Here is a 20,236-nt window from a genome sequence, read left to right as displayed (position 1 = left end):
GATAATTTCATTTCATTTCTCATTAAAATAACCTCAAATAAGATAGCTAGGCACTTTGCCAAACTTTGTATTATTACAAAGGTTTGTTTCAAAATGCCACTTAAGCTACGACGAAAATGTAAAATGGTGTAGCCACTAAAGAAAACGTTATGGAGCTGCCTCAAAAAATTAAAATTAGAACTATGATCCAGCAATTCCACTCCTGAGTATTTATTCAAAGAAAATGAGAGCACTAATTTGAAGATATTATGTATCCCTTTTTCACTGCAGCACTATTTACAATAGCCAAGATATGGAAGTAACCTAAGTGTAGATGGTGCATATATACAATGGAATATTACTCAGCCAGTAAAAGTAATGAAATTGTGCCATTTGCAACATCATGCATGGACCCAGTGGTTATTATGCTAAGTGCAGCAGGTCCCACAGAGAAAGACAAGTATGGTATGATTTAACTTATTTGTGGCATCTAAAAAACAAAACAAATGAGCAAACAAAATGAAACAAAAACAGGCTCATAGATACAGGAAGCAATCTGATGGTTACTAGAGTACTAGAGAGGGGAGGGCTTCAAGGCTGAGCAAAATAGGTGAAGAGGATTAAAAAGTACAAATGTCCAAGAGATAAGTAAATCCTGAGAATGTAATGTATAGCATAGAGAATATAGCCAATAATCCTATATAATCCTATCTAATAAAAAGGTAATATGAAAATTGACCCTCATACCCTTGCACAAGATGGCCGGTAGGGGAGGGTAGTTGTGGACAATCAGGCCAGCAGGAGAGGGCAATTGGGGGCAATCAGGCTGGCAGGGGTGCAATTAGGTGTTGATCAGGCTGGCAGGGGAGTGGTTAGGGGGTGATCAGGCTGGCAAGCAGATGAGTGGTTGGAAGCTAGCAGTCCTGGATTGTGAGATCCAGCAGTCAGACATCCTCCCAGGGGGCCCAGATTGGAGAGGGTGCAGGCTGGGCTGAGGGGACCCCCCCCCCCCACTGTGCACAAAATTCGTGCACCGGGCCTCTAGTATTCTAATAACTTAGTATGGTGACAGATGGTAACTAGATTTATTGTGGGGAACATTTTGAAAGATATGTAACTAGCAAATCACTAGGATGTACATCTGAAACTAACAGGATATTATGTCAATTAATATTAATAAAGAAATCAAAACATATTAAAACTACCCATATTTTAAAAAAGTAACAACAAATATAATAATCCTCTTCCTTCTTACCACCATCAACTAAAAATTAATGCTGATTTTTTATTTTTATGAAAGATCCTATTATGATTTCTGTTGTAAGCAGTGTTTTCCCTCTGAGATACCACCTTTTGAATTTGGCGGTCAACTTTTTTTTTTTTTCCATATTACTTAGAGTACTTATTTAAATGTCACCTATAATTAAATACTTACAAGGAAGAAACACCTTTATAGACCCTGACTATAAATATTTTAAGAGATTTTAAAGGGAAAGATCTGTGAGGGCTGCTTTCCATTCTCTAAGAAAAATAATGGTCCCTGTCACCGAGTGTGGCCCATGTGTGTGACCGCCAGGAAGAGGCAAGGCCTGCCTGAGACTCCCGGGGGACAGAGGGACAGCGTCTGACTCCATGACACACCCTCGAGGGGGCTGCAGGAAGTGGGTGAGCCCGAATGCTTCTTAAGATGCCCTGGATGGACCATGTTGGGGGTTATCATGTGTTTTTCCACTTTTGACTAATACAGTGGTGGGCAAATTGCAGCTCGTGAGCCACATGTGGCTTTTTGGTCTCTTGAGTGTGACTCTTTCACAAAATACCACGGCTTGGGCAAGTCTATTTTGGAGAAGTGGTGTTAGAAGTTTAAATTTAAAAAATTTTGGCTCTTAAAAGAAATTTCAATTGTTGTACTTTTGGTATTTGGCTCTGTTGACAAATGAGTTTGCCAACCACTGGCCTAATAAGACAGGAATGGACTTATGAAGACGCCATTGTGGAAAACACAAAGGGTTTTCAAAATCCCAATTAAAAAATATCTTCAAAGGGTCAACTTTTAAAATGGTGTTTAGGGATTTAGGTAAGCAAAAATGAATCTCTCTCTCTCTCTGTCTCTCTCTGTCTCTCTTTCTCTTTTTTTTTTCTTTGACACAATTGACTTACTTTCACCAGATTTCAACTCACGCCCTTGGTGGTCTGCAAGGATCTGTAACAGATAAGGAAATTAAGTGTTGAAAATAAACTGTAAGCATTTATTTATAGGCCTGTTTGCTGCTGAGCATTAAATAATGTGAGAAGAGACAAGGCGCCATGTCCAAGAACACAGATTCTGATAGGCAGACCCTAATGAAAAGCTTGCATGATCTTCAAGCTACTTGAAATTTTCAACACTGAATTTCCTCATCTGTTCAATGGGCCAGTAATAACACCCGCCTTGTGGGATGTAGTGGTGAGAGACTTTAGGTAAATGACCTGTACCAGTCAGTGCTTGGCAAATTAGGAAGTGTATACACATTTTGGCTTAGTGCTGTCCCCATCAGTAAACAGTAGCTGTGTGACCATGCCCATTCTACTAGCACCACACCCTTCACCATCGCCCATGGAGGCACAGATGCTCACAGAAATGGGCTTGGAAGTCTGACTCCTGGAGAGAACCAGGACAGAGAGCAGAATTAATGGAGAGAAAAAGAAGAGGAATCACTGAGGTACTTGTGAGAATAAATGAAAAGGGTACAAGAACGTGGAGGTGGTTTCAGAGAAGTAAGCCAGGTTTTCCGCCCTCTGGTCCAACAGGGTTTCCAGAATTGGAGAGAGAGTAAGAGAGAAAGAACCAGGTCGGGGTACTTTTTGTTACTTTTTGTCTCTGGACTACAGACACCCCCTCCCCCATCCCCCCGGCCATAATCCCTGGGCTGCTTGTCTCTCTCCTTAACGCAGGGTTCCCTGGGCTCCAATGCTTGGTACTGTGACCAGGTAGGTAAGTGGCTAAATGGATGCGTTTCTCGGTTGTGATACATTAGAGAAAGTGGTCCCCGCCATTTCTAAAAACATAGGTGATTGCCATGAGAGACTGAGAGAGGAAAGAGGGACTACTTATCTTTATTTTCCTGTTGACTAAAAGCAAAAAAAGTGAAAATGGACTTCTCAAATAATTGTTGAAATATTTAAGTACTTTGGTATTTGGGAGAGGGAGAGGGAAAAGGAGAGGGAGAGGGAGAGGCGTAGAGGAGGAGGAGGAGGAAGAAAGGAACTTGATTTCCTCTGTATATCCTGTAATTCAAAGCCATACTGGGTACTTAAAATATTCAGGGAACTCACCCCCACCCTATGGAGTCAGCGGGGCTAGGCTCTGGCCTGGGAATCTGTAGGTTTGCCTTTAACCAGTTCTCCAAATGATGAGGATGCCACATAGCTCTAGGCTGCGAGCACGGCCAGTGCAGCGCAGAGCAGAGGGGGTGGCCAGTCCCTCGAGGTGGCGAATGTCCCGGGCCCTGCGCACTTCCCAGAGCTGCTCGCTGGCATCCCAGGGTGCGGGCAGGGTGGGGCTCCTCTCATTTTCTGAGTTATTTGAAGTTTTGATGAAAGCCTGTGCTTTCCGGGCGTTCCTCTGACCTGAGGGGGACTTGGCAGCCCTGCTCACAGCTGGTCTACCAGCCCCTGCCCCGCCCAGGCCTGCACGTCTGCAGCGTCCTCACAAGCAGTCCTCCGGGCCCATCCTCCTCATGGTGTGCGCAGCATCCTCCCCCTGCCCAGTTGTTGCTTTCAACATTCATCTCCTGATAATCACTCCCTCCTTTATTTGCGTCCACATTTTTATTTGAAAATGAAATTTATGTCACTGCAGCCAGTGGAAACGGCATTATGTGCCGTTAGGGACAATCACTGGACCATGGCAGTCCAGTGTTATCACTGTAGTTCCCACTGGATGCGTGGGTTGCTGTGGTCTCCGGAGCTGAGATCTGCTCTGGCCGATCCCCACGTGCAGGGGAGAGTGTAAGGCAGGCGGCCACCTCCCGGGACTTCCTCATGGGTTAACTGGGGTATTGCCCCCGTGCCCAGAGGGGACATTGTTTCCCACGTGTGCTCAGTGGCACCTAAAACCATGGGCACCGGGACGGGGCAGCGCTCAGGGCTGGGCTGCCTTCCAGGGGAACCGCACAGAGCACGCAGGCTGGGCAGGGGAGCGAGGCGCCCGCAGCTTCCACGGGAAGACGGTGGTTGGGGTGAGTGCTTTTGCTCCTTCCTTCTTACATGCACCCATCTCCTTGGGTTCCCTCACTGTGACTCCTAATGATCACGGCATTCTTTCAAACAATATTTGCTGAGCACCACCTCTGCCGGGCTCCGTGTGCATAAAGCAAGTGACATACGACCCCTTCCCGGTCACAAGCTCATCGTCACGGTGGTGCTTTTAGTAACCTAACATGTACTGAGCGCTTACTGTGTGTGAGACGCCGGTCTGAGCGCTTTGCTGTCGCTAATCATGTGCTCCGGCCAAGAACCCAGCGGTGGGACTCCAGTGCTCCTATTTACCGATCAGGAAATCAAGGCCTGAGGGGGATTATTAACTTGTTCATGGATGGGCTCAAATGTATTGACCACTTACCATGTACCAGGCATGTGCTAAGCGTGTTATCTGATTTGCCTCAATAAATCCCTGTAAAACCCCAGGGAGAGGCTTTTGGTGGGTCTGTTTGCTAATGAGGGCGCTGGAAGCCTGGGAGGAGGAGGTGGGTGAGGTCACAGCAGGAGGAGGGGCCGTGGGGAGACAGAGCCCTGTCTGAGGGCAGAGGCTGCCTGGATGGGGAGGTGGGTGGGTGGGGGGGGGGGAGTGCTTCCAGGGCCCCAGGAAATGTGCTTCCTAAGGAATGGCCTCCCCCTAGATGGGCAATTCTAGAATAAACGCAGCTCCCAACGCTTTCCCTCCTCTCCACTTTGGCTTAGAAACCCACAGACTGACAACTGGCAGTAACTACCTAATACAGAACAAGAGGAGAGGCGTAAGAGAAAGAATGAGAGAAAATATTAATAGGACAGACATATATTTTTAAAATTATTATTTACAGCTTTCTTCCACTCGTACGCCTGCAGGTTTCCACCCATCCTGTCTACCAAGTGCCCCATCTCCTCACCTCCAGCCTGGCCCACGTCATCACCTGCTTCTGACTGGACTGATGCTGGAGCCTCCTAGGTGGTCCACCTGCAAGTCCCTGGTGAGTAATATGGCAGCCAGAACCATCCTGAGCACACCTGAGTCAGAGCCCAGCTGTCTCTGTTCCCTTGTCCTCCAAGGCCCCCTGCTTCCCTTAGGACCCCGTCCCTGTCTCTCTGCCCTTATCCCTCACCCTCCTTCCCTGCGCTCCAGCACCCTGGCCCCCGGCTGCCCCTCCAGGGCTCCCCACTGCACACCCCAGCTCTGCTCCCAGGCCTGCCTGGAACTGCCCTCCCCTGAGGGTTGCGCTTGCCTCCCCTGACCCTCCTAATTCTCCCGCACTTGCCACGCCTTGGCAGCTGTGACATATCTGCTGGCTGGTTTGTGACCTGCTGGTGTGTGAATGCCAGCTCCAAGAAGGCAGGCACTGGGTCAGTCCCACTCAAGGCTGGGTTCCAGACCTCCCACAGTACCCGGTATACAGCGCAGCTTCAGGAATATTGGTTAAACACAGGTTCGAATGCAGCAGAAAATCCCCCCATCATCCCCCCCACTCCACTCCCACCCCCACCCCCATGCTCCGAGGTCCCAATCTCTTTGTCCTAAGATACACCTTCACAGGCACCAGCCAGCCTCGCCTTCCCTCTCTCAGGCATATCTGAAGGTGACAATTAAACAGCAAAGAAGGCGTTACCAGGAAACAGCCTGTAGCCTTCTCCTATTAGCTTAACAACCCCTAAGCTTTGGCGCCTGGGGCCTGAGGGGATGAGCCCGGGTTTGCAGGTGGGGGAGGTGAGAGTTGCCAAATCCTGGGAGGCTGGGAGCCTCAGGAGCCCGCTGTGCTGGAAGGCAGAGCACCTGCAGGGAGAACAGGCGAGGTCACCTCTGGTCCAAAGAGAGGATCCTGACCCCTCCCCTCCACCAGCCATGCTCCATCCCAGGGCTCTGCTTCCCAAGAAAGTGTGCAAATGCAGATCATCGGCAAACACTGCCTCTAAGATGCATGCACAATGTCTGTGGCAAAAAGGCGGCTCACTGCTCCTCCCTTAAAGGCAGATGGGGCCACGATGAAGGGAGTACAAGTTTATTACTAAAATCTGAGGCTTTGTCATTAATATTTCCTCCATTGATAAATATTCATGATCATGATTGGTAGAGTTCTGCCAAAAAAAACGTTAGATGTGTAAAAGAGATCCTTATATTCGAATGTAATTAATTAGTATACAAAGTAATACAGTAATTAAAGTATTTATTCATTCATTTATTTACAGCCTCATTTATTCATTCATCAGGAAATATTTATTTAGTGCCTCATAGGTATCAAGGACTAATTCAAGAGCCTAGATTTCTCCTGGAATTCCTACATAGAAAAAACAACACATAAATACACACACACACACACACACACACACACACAAAAAAAAAAAAAAAAAAAAAGAAAGAAAAGAAACAGAATAAACCCATTTTTTTTATTTTATTTTTTTTTTAATGAAGAAGATGCAATGTAAGTGCCAGAGACAGCACCAAAGGTTTCATGGACATCACATTATCTCACTGTCACACACACTGTGAGGGAGCAATCATGTACCCCCTTGGCAGATAGGAAACTGGGGTGCAGCAAGGGTAAGGAACTCCCCTTACATAGAGAGGGGCAGCAATTGGATCCCAGGTTTGCTGGGCTCTTCCCATTTGCCCTTCCACAGCCTCCCTGATGCCACCCATCTGAGCACCAGCCCTTCCTCCACAAAGGCTGGGCTGCTGTCATCTCCAGGGGCTCCTACCCTGCTCTGAGCATCCTCCTCACCATCACGGAGGGCCCCTACGTCAACTGGCCGGGCCCACATGCCCAAGTCCACACAGCGCTGAAATGCCCAGGGGCTTACATTCTGCTAGTAACCCAGCCAGATCACATAGCTTTCCTGATGAAACCCCTCCCCGTGGCGTCCCACCACTGCGAGAATCAAATCTCAGGCCACACGTGATCGGCCTCTGTCCGCCTCTCCTGCCCCGTTTCTTCTTTTTAAAAAACATTGTACTTAGAGATAATTGCAGATTCACACACAGTTATAAGAAATAATTAGGAGACATTCCATGTACCCCTCCACCAGTTTCCCCTAACTGGGTACAAAACAATATAGAACAATATCACGAGAAGGAAATGAACATTGAGCAATCCACTCCCATGACTCAGATTTCACTGGTTTTGCACGTGCATATGTGCATGTCCGTGTGTGTGTGTGTGTGTGTGTGTGTGTGTATTTAGTTCTGTGAAATTTTATCACTTGTGTAGGCTTGCGTATCCACCACCAGAGTCACAATACAAAACATTCCAGCACCACAAGGTCCCCTCCTTCTGGCCATTCACAGCCCTGCTCCTAGCCCACTGCCTCATCGCACTCTCGCTCAGTCCCTAACCTCCGGCCACCCGGCAACTTTCGCTCATCTGTTCTAATTCTCTATACTTTGGTCATTGCAAAATGTGATATACATAGAACCATATCGTATCATATCATATTATATCATATCACATGCGATACCTTTGGAATTGACTTTTTAAAATCAACACGATCTCCTTGAGATGTGCCCAGGTTGTTGCATCCATCAACCAATAGTTTTGTTTCTGTGTTTTAACTGCTAAGTAGCATTCCAACACAGGTAGAAAGGTAGCCCTCGCTTAGATGAGCAAAACGATATAGAACCGTATCACAAGGAGATGATGATGAGCAAAATTCAAGACAAATGCTTTCAAACGTGATCTGAGAATTTCTCCTCCCCGTGTAATTTCTCTAAGCTCATGATCTCTAAAACTTTTGCATTGTGTACCTCCCTGTTGTTAAGCAGAGCTAAATACTGATATGTTAACAATAGGATTACCTAGCTATGCCTCCTGAATCCTAATTTCTACCATTTGAAACACTGTTAGGCATTGCTTCGGCATCACAAAATATTTGGGAGGCCCAGGGCATCTTTTTCTGTGGGGGGGGGGGCGGGGGGAGATGCAAAAAGAGCGAGAGAGGCCACGCTTGGAGACTGCACATGGCTATTTTAAAGACTTCCAAATCGCTCCACATTATTGGATCATTTCACCCATGGAGTTTGCTTTGAAAACAAATATACTATCAGCAAGTCCCGCATGCATCTCAGATTTCTTTCCTGAGTGTCTGCCTATGTGTCCGGTGTCTTCATAAAGGACGGCGTCCGATGCTCTCCGGATGGCTTCTCTGACAAAACGAGCACCAGTAATACGGCCACACGGCTAGGACACTCATTCATGTCCACGTCAGATTCGGAACCCTGCGTTCGCACAGACGCTTGCCTCAGAGTCTGTGGACACAGTCCAGGAGAGGAGGTTGGGGCTGTAAAATCTCTAGTTTTTATTATTACTTCCTCAAGATCCAGCGTATTTTGAAACCCACTTTGAGTGCTATCCCTAGGCTATTTTCTCTGAAAAAAAAGTTCCTAAAGTAAATGACAGAGAGGCCAGTAGTAGTTGAAGAAGAAGAAGAAGAAGAAGAAGAAGAAGAAGAAGAAGAAGAGGAGGAAGAAGAGGAGGAGGAGGAGGAGGAGGAGGAGGAGGAGGAGGAGGAGGAGGGGGAGGAGGAGGAAGAAGAAGAAGGAGAAATTGTAAACCAGTGAAAACGGGGATGTATGACAGAGGCCTGTGGCATACGACGCTTTTTCTTACTGCAACCTCCAGGTAATCGACCTCCACGAGGCTGTTTCTTATGTGGTTAGAATGACTAAGCTCCTCACAAGCAAAGAGCTGCTTGCCAAGGGTCCCCCCTAAGGAACAAGAGAATTTCTAACTTTAAATGGAACTCACACAACTTAAAATAATAAAAAATACAAATTGGTGCCAATTATTGAAAATTGGGTAGGAAAAACCTCTTCCCGGCTGAGCAGGCTGTAGGAAGGTAGAGACAAGACGACAGAAAAACACACTCTGGATTGATCACAACATTAGAAAATGAAAATGAATTTCTCCCAAAGAAATAAAATACGGCAGCATTCTCAACTTGAGAAGCAATAAAAGTCATTTGTGTGCCAAGCTTCTCTTAATACCACGGTGATTTTTTTTTTCTTCTTTTTTAAAAGTCGCTCAATTTGATTGTAATTAAATAGGTAATGAAAAGCACTGCTTCGGGGAAGCCATGCAAGACACTCTCTAACCGTTAGTTTAATGTATTTCCAACTGACTTTGCATCAAACGAAAATGATACTCTGTGTATGCCTGGTCTTAATATAGAATTTGTCAAGCAATTCTGCGCGTTTGAAAGGAGCTCGGGTGGATGCAGGCATCGCCTTTGAAATCGTGGCTGAGTCTTCCCAGACCATGACATACCTAAATAAAACAGATAGCGCAAATCCCGGGGTGGAAACGAAGCTGCACCCGGGGCAGTTAACGCGGGTCCTGTCAGCTCACGACAGCCCCGGCACCAGCATGGGCAGGGCCTGGGTCTTCTTCCTGGCTGGTGTTCCTAAGCTCAGCCCCAGCCAGCCGGGAGCAGAAGTGCATCATCTCCCAGGCCTTGATAATGCCAGGCTCAGTGCCCCTTTAAGACCTGCTCCATGGAGAACACAGTTCCCAAGCCACTGGGAAGATAAATAGCTCATCCCAGGTATTATCCAGTTGGAGAAATTCCATCAAAGGAGTGAGAAGTCAGCTGAGATAAAGTGATAGCGTAACCCTCTGTTGGAAAATGTGACAAAAGGCAAGATGCTTCAAGGGACAGATCTGCTAAAGATGCCTGGGAGGTATTTGTTGGGTGTGAAGTTTCCCCCAATGGTAGCAATAGAATCCAGCAGGAGAACCGAGATGGCTGGGAAGAAAACAAGCCTGCAGTATTTCTGAGGAATGCTTCCCCCTCCTCAAAAGTAAGCCCCGGTGCCCGACCCCCAACCTCAAAGGGAGTTTCACTGTCCAGAAGTTTCTCCGAGCCCCCCTCCCTTACCTGCTTCCACTCCAACTCCCTGTCACTTGCAATCTGCTGATTAGGGTTAATGTATTGTGTCCTGATATGGCAGATTAAAAATGAAATCAATAAATGCCTAAAACAAATGGGCTTTTGAACTGTCCCATTCAATCTGAGTCTTTAAGGGAGAGGTGAGGGTGGGAGAAGGAAGTCAGAACGGGGCTGGGGAGACCACTTAAGTAATCAATGTCCGTCCAAAACACCGTGCGGAGGCTGCTGCGTGTGCAAGGCAGCTGTCCTTCATGTTTCCAGGGATCTGCCTTAAACAACCAGACTGGCCAGGACAGTTCATGCCGCTGACCCCCTGCGGGGGGTGTGCGTGCGCTTATTATTTCCATTCATCTGTTAGACGCATACGGTTTGACTAAGCGAAGGGGGTCTCTAGCCTGTGGTATTTACGTCTCCGAGATGTGAACTTGGCTTTCGGAAGTATGTTTAAACAAAGTGAGAGGTCCTGGGTCCCTTCTCCACTCCAATTCCTGTCCTCTTGAATCTCACCCCGCTTGCCAGTAAATTACAGGTAAGCTTCCCCTGAGCCCCTGCCCCCTCCCGTCCAGAGAACTCACTGGCGCATCCAGCCACTGCTTGGCTGTCATAAGGCCAAAAGCAGATAGCTCAGGCCATCGCTCCTCTCCACTGCAGTATCCTGAATGGTCCCTGCTGAACGGTTCCCATGTAAATAACCTGTGCTATTAAGGTGCAAATTGCAACTTTTAAGTAATGATTGCTAATAGTCTAATGTTTACCGCTACACAAGGACATCCATGCAAACAAAATCTGCATTATTCATCTCCGTAGTAAATAAACAAAATAAATCGAGGGAGCTGTTTCTTCCTGCCAGACTTTGCCGAGATCTGAGATCTGGGTCGTCAGAGAGCTTTTGAGAGTCAGCAAGAAGGAAGCGTTTCATCTCTCTGGGTGGGCAGGAGCAGAACCCTATCATTTATATACACATTAGATATTCACATGTAGACGATCCCCAAATATTGTGATACCACAACTGGCTGGCACTACACGAAAACAATAGTTCGGGACGGTGAAATAAAATATGTATTTCACATGTGTGTACAGAGACCGCGATAGATCGTAGAAAGCAGAAACAACAGTAGCGTGTAAATCCACAATTTAAAACTGTGAACTACTCTGTATCCTGCAAAATACAAACAAACCCAAATACTGTTCTGTTTTGTTTTGCCTTCCTGCCATCTTCTCCATCTTCCCTAAAATGGACAGTGCCGGGGAGATGCCGGTATAGAATTCTGCAATATTCTCATAAACCCCTGAGGTACCGCAGGCTGCTTTCTAAACTTTTTTTTTTCCCCCTTGCCCGAAGTAACGGTATGGTAGAATAGCACAGCTTTGGAAAGTCAGGGGAAATGACATTTGGGAAATGTTCTGCCTTAGCTGTTTCCTTAAAGAGAACTGCCTACCTCAGATCCCTGCCCTTTGAGGTGGGGAGGAATACAGGAAATAAGGACTAAAACCCCCAGTCCTTGTATCATCTCCCTCATTCCATCTGAATACCTGCTTTATTAGAAAGCTCTCTAATTGATTCCTTGAAACATGGAACTTAAAACTAATAACGCAAAGGAATCCAATTGCCTGACACAGGGCTTGGGAAGGATAGTCTCATCTCTGATTCACTCGCAGGCTTTTTCTATCTTACATTATTCATTAATCAAGCTGGAAATCAAGCTTTCAGCATCGGGCCATGGGAGTAATTACTTACAGTTGTGCTTTGTGTTTAATTTTAAGCCGTGATACGAGTTAGGATGGCCGTCTTCCTGGGACCCACCTTCTGCACACACACCCCCTCTCCCCCACGCTAACTGGCTAAAGAATCCCAAAGTATCGAACTTTCCTTGGCCATAGCCCCCTCAGCTAGAACAGCACAGCAGCGATGACTTCAGAGGAAAGAAACATTGCGTGCAAAAATACCCGCTGTATTAATACGTGTGCAAATAAATACTGCAGGAGGGGCCCCATTGTGTACGAAATGAATCACTCCCTTTTGGCTCAACAAGGGGTTCTCCTTCTTTGGTGAAAATAATGAAAACCACGAAAACAAACATATGAAGACAGTAGGAACACAATAGGCCGGGAAATTGAAACTACAGTCACAACTTTCTCACACACACACATACACACCCTCCCTCTACAGTAAGCAGGCAGGCCAGCACCAGGAGAGATCCGCTTAATGAAAGGGCCTGATTTAAATAATGTGATGCAGCATTGTGCTATGTACACCTGGATCCTCATTGATCAGCAAATAATTATAAGCAAAGTAGCGCGATTCTGAGCAATGCACTTTTTGTAATGAGCTTGCCAAAGGAGACATGGCCAGTCATTCTGGTAATGTAAATGACTGCCACCCAGTTGGTTGATGGCCTTTACCGGAAAGACAAGGGGGGAAGAAAAGAGTAATTTTCAGGGCAGTATCACTTCTTTCTGGACTGTTGCCAGGGGTTCTCTTTTGGGACAACAATGAGGACGTTATCTCTAACAATCTAGCTGCACTTAAACTTGTGTTGCCAGAACTAGACAGAGCAGGCTTACTCTTCCTGAGTCCAGAAGGCCAGGGTCAGGCCACAGAGCAATCTAAGTTAAAAAAAATTAGTCAGTTCAATGTAGAAAGGGTCCCGGAGTAGAGAGAGAAACTGTTTTTCAAAAGAGGCAGAGTTGTAAAAAGATCTCCTCACTCACGAGGTAGGTTCTAAACATGTATCGCACTAAAACGTTTTAATTATTTTGCTCCGAGGGAAGCGATCGGGAAATGCACGAATCAAAGCTTTATAAGTGATATTTCCGCATGCGATCTGAAGCCATCTCCACCCGGCAGCTCCGCGCTCAGAAGGGAAGATAATTGTGGATATCTCGAAGCACATGTACTGCCATTCGGGCTGGAATCGGGCCACGATGGAGGATGAGCTTGGTGGTCCAGCCTGTTCAGACACAAACACCCACTTTGCCCAGATTTGGAGCTAACTTTGGATTTGTTCTGAGGGTGGCTTTGCAAAGTTTAGGAAAGTGCTCCGCCGAACTTCTCCCATGCTCTGCACGAGTAGGAACAGAAGGAAATGTGGTGGTGGGTCTGCCGGGGACCAGCCTGAACTGACGCTGCCTAGAGCTCGAGGGTGAAGACAGAGACAGGGAAGGAAAACAGCCAAAGCTTTTTTGCTAAAGCCCCGATTCAACTAAAGGACACAAAGAAATAAAAACGCCCACATTAAAAGCCAAACAAGATAATAATTGTGCATGTCTGGCTCTGAATCCAGAGGGCAAGGCTTGCGTCACTGGCACTCTGAGTTACCATGGTGAGTGATTTATTGATATATATCAAGAATGAATAGATCAAAGGCAGCGAGATGACAGGTGATCAATCAAATGTCAAATCAAAACTAGCAATCAAGTGGAAAGCTGATTTTTCAGTGGGTGGGTCTGGCAGGAGAAAAATGAACTTTCATATTACACTTCCGAGAAACAAAACCCCAGCATACTATTAAAAAAGCAATTAAGCAACCCAAAAGAGAGAAAAAAAAAAATCCTTTAGCAGGTCTATTGTGCTGATCCATTAACCTGTTCCTCTCTTTTTTGGGGGGTGAGGTGGGGATTCAGATGGGACAGTTCCTACCATACAAATCAATTTACAAAGTTTGCAACTCTCTCTGGGCAAAGAAAAACCAGAGCCCTTTCCATGTTCTACGGGGCACCCCCACCCTCTTTAAGAGAAGGCAGAGCGTTGATTAGATTTCCCAACGTGGATCCTTTTAGCAAACATAGTCAAAGGTTCACGCGTTTGCTTCCTGAAGTGGTTTTTTTCCACGTTGGCGATCAAAGCTGAACTCGCACTGCTCGCCCCAAAACCAGCCTGCAGCCCAGGCTTGGGCAGGGCTCTTGCTTCCACTTCAGTGCCCCAGCCCCAGGGAGAGCAAGCCGCTGTCCCTCCAGGCCAGGAGTGCTGGCACTGGCCACGCAGAGGGATGAGGGGGTGGAAGGACAGTACCTTGCTACTCTGCACCCCAAACCCTCAGCCCAACTTTGGCCCAAGCAGCAAGAAACAGACCGCGAGAAAGTTAGGGGTGGGGTAAGGGGTAGAGGGGAAAAAGTTTAAGGAGGGAAGGCTCGGTGGGATAGCACCCCCACCCAGCCAGAGCCTGCAGAGGGGAGGATTCAGGAGATCTGAGAAGGCGAGAGAGGACGGGGTTATCCTCAGGGCAGAGAGGGATACCCCCGAGAGCAACTTCCCAGAAAGCTGGGGGGTGGGGGGGCTGGCATCCTGGGCACCAGGGCCAAGAGGGCGGCGAGGGGCTCTGCGCACAGAGCAGCGGCCGAGGGGCAGCCCCGAAACGGAGCCTTCTCTTACCTGCCGCCCGCTTGGGTGCCTGCTGTTTCCTCCTTGGCATCGCTCAACTTCGCTCCAGTCCCACTTCGGGCGCCCCAGCCCCAGCCGCGCGCGGGGCCCGCGGTCTCTCCGCCCGCCGGCTCTCCTCCTCCGCCTCCTGCCCGGTGGCTCCTGGGGCGTCTCGGCCTCTGTCCCCCCGGCGATCCCCCCTGCCACTCCGCCGCGGGCCAGAGACCCCCTCCTGGGCGGCGGGCACGGGTGGCGGCTGGTGCCGGCGGCTGGTTTGAAGTAGAGGCTGGCCGCTGCGCCTTGTTGTTTTGTTTGTTTGTTTTGGATTTTTTTTCCTCTCTTTCTCTCCCTCTTTCTGTTTCTGCTCTTTTTGGATTTTTTTCTTTTTTTGGTTTTGGTGGTGGTTGTTTTTGTGACTGTGGAGACACTTGATTTCTTTATTAAACATCCAAGCCCAGGCTCGGAGGGAAGGGACGAGAGGCGCACACACGCGCCACGCGCACACGCGCGCGCAGAGATAAGGAAGGAGGAAAAAAAAAAGGCGATCCCGGGAAGGTAGTGGTTTCTTCTTCTTCTTCCTCTTCTTCCTCCTTCTCCCCTTCCCCTCCTCCTGCGCCTCCTCCTCTTCCTCCTCCTCCTGGCCGGTCTTGATGGCGGATCCGCGCCTGGGGGAGAGATCACTCACTGTGGGTTTGTGGCTGCTGTCAGATCCCGCCTGTGAGTGATATGCGAGAGGACAGGCGCGGGTTTGGGGAAGACAGAAAATCTGGAATTCACTCACTCACACACACACACACACACACACACACACGCACTCACACAGACACACGCGGACACACTCACACAGGCACGCACCCCCGCTTCCTCTCACACACTCACACCCCCACATAGGCGCACACACACACACATACAGACACACACACAGACACAGACACACATACAGACACACACACACTCACACGCGCACGCACACACACACACAAGGCAGGGCGAGGCGATGCCAGCAAACATCGATCCTGCTGAACAAACTGAACATTAACAAACTCCTCCTCCTCCTCCTCTCCCCGCGACCTGATGACAGGGAGAAATTTACTCCCCAGCCGCAGCGCGCCAGACAGAGGGAGTCTATTAAAGGGACAGTGTCCCACCGGGGAGCGAGGGGCTGGGGGCGGGGCGGGCTGGGCACCCCTGGCCCTGCTGCTGTTCTCAGGGAACCCTCTTCCTCTGGATGGTGAGGACCTGCCTACCAGGCACTGGGATAGCCCTGGGGGGAGGGGAGGGGAGGGAGAAGGGAGGGAGGTGTGGGAGGAAAGGGGGAAGGGTGATGGCTAAACTGGAAGCCAGGAAGGGAGCTGCAGGGGGCCAGGCCAGCCAACCAGCGGAGACCTTGGACAATATTCAGAGGCTGAGAACTTAGATTTGCTCTGGAGAGGGAGGGGAAGGGGGAGAGGGGAGGGAGAAGGGGAAGGAGAGAGGGAGGGTGGGGGAAGGCAGTTTATCTGATGATGACCTTCATCCTCAGTCTTGTAATCTGACCACAAAGATGTCCTCCCCACCCCCCTTAAGTTTAAAGATGCCCCTGTCCCTCCCACCTCCTGGTTAATCAGTAGATGATCATAAAAGCAAAAATATCCCATTGGCAGCCTCCTTGAGAGTTTCATCGCCTATCCCTCTCTTTGTTTTGTTGAAATGGTATTTATTGAGCACCTATTATGTGCCTGTTCTGGAGACACAGCAGCCGCTGGAGAAAGGGAAGAAACCCGGGTCCTCTTAGTGTTTATATTTTAATGTGGGAGCAGACTGGTCATCCTCAGGTATCCGGTCATTGCTGCCATCTCACGTTCCCCCAGAGGCCTGCCTTACTCAAAATGTCACACACACAGGCTCCCCACCCCATTTCCCTATTTTTCCTCTTTTGTTTACTGTTACATCCCCAAAAGAGGACAAAGAACAAGACATATAGTAAGTGCCCAATTAGATACTGTTTGAATGAATGAAAGCCAACAAATACACAAGATAATTTCTGAAGGAGGGGGAAGCTCCAGACTCAAGGCAGGAGATGTCAGTCAGGCAGAGACAGACTGGAGCGCATGTGGTGACAGCCCTGCTCTGGGCCCGGGGCTTCCTAGGTGCTGGGGCCAGGTCTCAAGGAACTCTCCTTCCTGCTGGAGAGTCTAACAATAAAGGGGCCAGTGATGCCCGCTAGGGCGGGCGGTGTACTAGGAGGGTAGTTAACAGGGATGTGGAGAAGGGAGGGTGGTTATCAGACAGGGCTTCCAGGGAGAGTCAAGTCAAAACTGAGTCCTCAATATGGAGGTTATTAAGCAAGAGGGAGCAGTAGAAGAGATGCCCTTAGAATAAGAGGCAGCCTACGTCAACGCTTCCTGCGTAAAAGCCCCAGAAGCCTTTGCTGAGATGCACATCTCTTGGCTAAACCCTAGAACAAGAAGGGCTGACATTTTGGGCCATATTTGTTGTTGTTGGAGAGGCTGTTCAGTGCGATGTAGGATGTTTAGCAGCATAGGCAGCCTCTGCCCACTAGGTGCCAGGCCCTTTCACCCCCATGGGCCAACCCATGCACTGTGAGCTGGGTTGTCCCCAGACACTGTCCCCAGACATACTCAACATTGTAACCAAAAGCCAACTCAAGCTTAGATATAATATAATTTAGGAGTTCAACTGGTGCCATTGTTACTACGGTCATTGTTATGGGATTTCAGCTATGCCTGCTTTTCGCTATCACCCCCACATGTACCCACCAGAACTGAGGCCCGAATGGTGTGACCTGGGACCCCTCCCACCAAAGACCACCCACCTGCCGCCTTAGCCCTCACTCAAGGGGAATTACCAAGGGTGACCAGTTCCCACAAACACTTTTCTTAACTGTTCTTCGGGGCTGTAGGCAAGGTTACCTTCCCATCTTGTTAGTCAGCCACCACCTGTATTGCCACTGTTCGCAAAGCGCCGCTTGATCATTTTTAACATCCCCACTCGGGAAGCAAAGGCTCATTTCTCCTTCTCCTGTAAGAGGTACAAGTGGTTAACTCTCTTACCCAAAGTCACCCAAGCCGCCTCCACCCAAGACCACCCCGCCCAATCCCAGCCTAGTCCTTAAGCAACCGAGGCTGACAAAACCCTACTTCAGAGTTGACAATGTCAGCACAAGGGTATTAACTCTAATTAACTCTAATTACCCAACATGCCTTACAGGCCTGTTGTGCTAGGCCAGGGCTTGGTGAAGAAAGCCCCACAAGCCTCTGTGTCAAGGACACACTCACGGGGTTAGGAATGGAAGGAGACTGAGACCAGGCGCTCACGGTGACAGCTCCCAGCGCTAGGGAAACCCATGCCTGGGGTTTGGTGTTACAGTCAATCATTTAACAAACATCCACCATATTACTTAGGTGCCAGGCCTTGCCCCAAACACAGGAGGTGCTGAGGTGCATAAGATAGGATCCTTGCCTTCAAAAAGCTTCTGTTGGAATGACACCCAAAGGATTGAGCACCGGGAAGAAGGGAAGTCTGGGGCTGAACTCAGGCTCGGACAGGATCTAGATGGAATTGACATTGACAGGAATAGTTGACTCTGGGATAGAGTCTCTCCTGGCCCCACCCCAGGATTCTTCTCTAAATGTTTACTTCCAATCTCTCCTCTTCCCCAGTAGCTGGTTATATAATGTGATGGAGGGGATGGGCTTATAATAACTCTGCTAAACCTATCCCTCAGCTGGCTACCAACACATTCTTGGACACAGTCTTCGGGAGTGTTTTTATTCATTTGCATTATTTTCCAGCTGCTGCAATTGTAGACTATTTAGCTTGGTTATCAACAAGGATGTTGGCTACTCCAGTAGGATGCTATCCACCTGGCGCCCAGGTGTTGTTCAGTGGTTAGACATGACATTGGAACACACTGAGTCACCCAGTAAAAGTTATGCCCCTTCAATCTGAGAAAGTCTGTTTGGTGCTAGTGTGTCTTCCATGCCTCACAATTGCTACCAACTAAGAAACCACAGATCGCAGGCTTAGAATGTGGGGAGGGACAGGAGTACCTGGCTAGACTTTTAAAAGAATGGTTTGTTTTTATTGACTTCACTTTAAGGTTACCTCTATCTTAGTGAAGATACTGCTCTCCATTTAGGAGAGCCATCTAAAGCTTGATATGATATGATGTAAAGGTTTAAAAACTAGAAATAGCTAAGGGATGATAGAGAATAAATAATGTGGGGCGTGGAGATGGCAAAATGTGAGAAAGATGATAGAAACAGGCACGGCTAGAATTTGCAAAATGTGTTTCTCAATCACAGGCCTTAGCAGTTTTGGGCACGTCTTCCAAGAGTTGGTGGTGTGGAATGATGCTGTGTTTGGGTCTTCAGGGCACATCGCACCCTAGAACCAACGCCCCAACTGTGGGCTGTGGAAAGCGTGAATGGATTGGGATGACTCCACTGATCTTCCAGAAAGAACACTCTCCCCACAATCACCTGGGGATTTTTACTTTTTAATTAAGAGGCACAGGCCCCACCCCACAATTACTAAATTATTATAGATCCCAAGGTGTGGCCAGCAAATCTGGAATTTTAGAAGTTCCCAGGTGATTCTGAGAAGGAGCCAGGCACAGGAACCTTACCTGTGCAACAAGTGAATAGAGCTCGTAGTTCTTGCATGCAAAGAACTGCCAGGGTAGCTGCTGTTGAATTCACTCAAAAGTGTGGCTGAGAAGCCATGGGATGGCCTCAGTAAAGCACATATTTATCAGGCTGATTTTGTTTTGTTAATCCTCACCCGAGGATATTTTTCCATTGATCTTTAGAGAGATTAGAGGGAAGGAGGAGAGACATACACAGAGAGAAACATCCATGTGAGAGAGACACATGGATGGGTTGCCTCTCGCATGCGTCCAGTCCAGAGCCTGCAACCAATGACTGTGCCCTTGACTGGACTCCAACCCTGGACCCTTCAGTCCAAGGACCGACCCTCTAACCACTGAGCCAAACGGGGTAGAGCATCATACTGACTTTTTGTTTTGTTTTGTTAGTTTTCTTATCTTGCTACTGAGTTCCAACTCAGTGCAACTAAAACAAGTATTTGCCAATGTCTACCTTGTGCTAAGTAAGCACTGCCCTATCACTGGACATGGGGCAGCCAGTGACATTCTGGAGCAAAGGAAGGTGTCTCAGTGTCTCAGTCACTGGAATGCCTCCGATAGAATATGGCTCACAGCTTTACATTTTCTTTTCCCTCCAGCCAGATTTCTCCCCCAGTTCTGCTCTTTCTCCTCTAAACTCAAATGCCATCTCCTTTTGCCTATGCCCTCTGTCCCAGTCTTCCTCCCATCCTTCAGGGCAGGCACAGCCACCTGGAAGTAGCTTTTTCAAGTACGGATTATCCCAAAAATGCATACGCACTTAGAATAATTATCCATTCCAATGAGTTAAATCTGGGGGAAGGGAGAAGGAAACATCGATTGAGCTATCAGAAAAAAGTAGGCTAACATTTTTTTGGACACCCCATATTTGCCCGTTTATTATCTGTCTCTATTTAAAATGCAAGTTCTATTTACCTCTATATCCCCAAGTCCAGCACCGTATGGCAGGTGTTCTGTGCATGTTGTTTGGTTATGACATCAATGAGGAAGAAAAGGAAAAGAATTCTGGCCAGGGCCACGATGTGTTTGGAGTCTGCATGTTCTCCCCAGGTCTGTGTGGGGTTTTCGTGTTTTCCTCATGTTGTATGAAGTTTGCATGTTCCCCCCCAGGTCTATGTGGGGTTTTTGTGTTCTCC

General features: G+C 48.1%; 1 protein-coding gene across 3 annotated transcripts in view; it reads right to left on the bottom strand.

Annotated features, from left to right (window-relative positions):
* TSHZ2 (teashirt zinc finger homeobox 2) overlaps positions 1 to 15,363 on the bottom strand; it is a 433,167-nt gene extending 417,804 nt beyond the window's left edge. For all 3 annotated transcript variants that reach the window (XM_045574932.1, XM_045574933.1, XM_036418561.2), the window contains exon 1: positions 14,465 to 15,363. In XM_045574932.1, the coding sequence (XP_045430888.1) occupies positions 14,465 to 14,504 (40 nt within the window). In that variant the 5' untranslated portion in view covers positions 14,505 to 15,363. The remainder of the gene's footprint in view (positions 1 to 14,464) is intronic.
* Positions 15,364 to 20,236: the final 4,873 nt, after the last annotated feature.

The sequence above is a fragment of the Pipistrellus kuhlii genome, unplaced genomic scaffold (assembly GCF_014108245.1).
Source record: "Pipistrellus kuhlii isolate mPipKuh1 unplaced genomic scaffold, mPipKuh1.p scaffold_m20_p_6, whole genome shotgun sequence".
NCBI lineage: Eukaryota > Metazoa > Chordata > Mammalia > Chiroptera > Vespertilionidae > Pipistrellus > Pipistrellus kuhlii.
The sequence above is the reverse complement of the archived record's forward strand: the minus strand, read 5'-3'. Positions and strand labels throughout refer to the sequence as shown.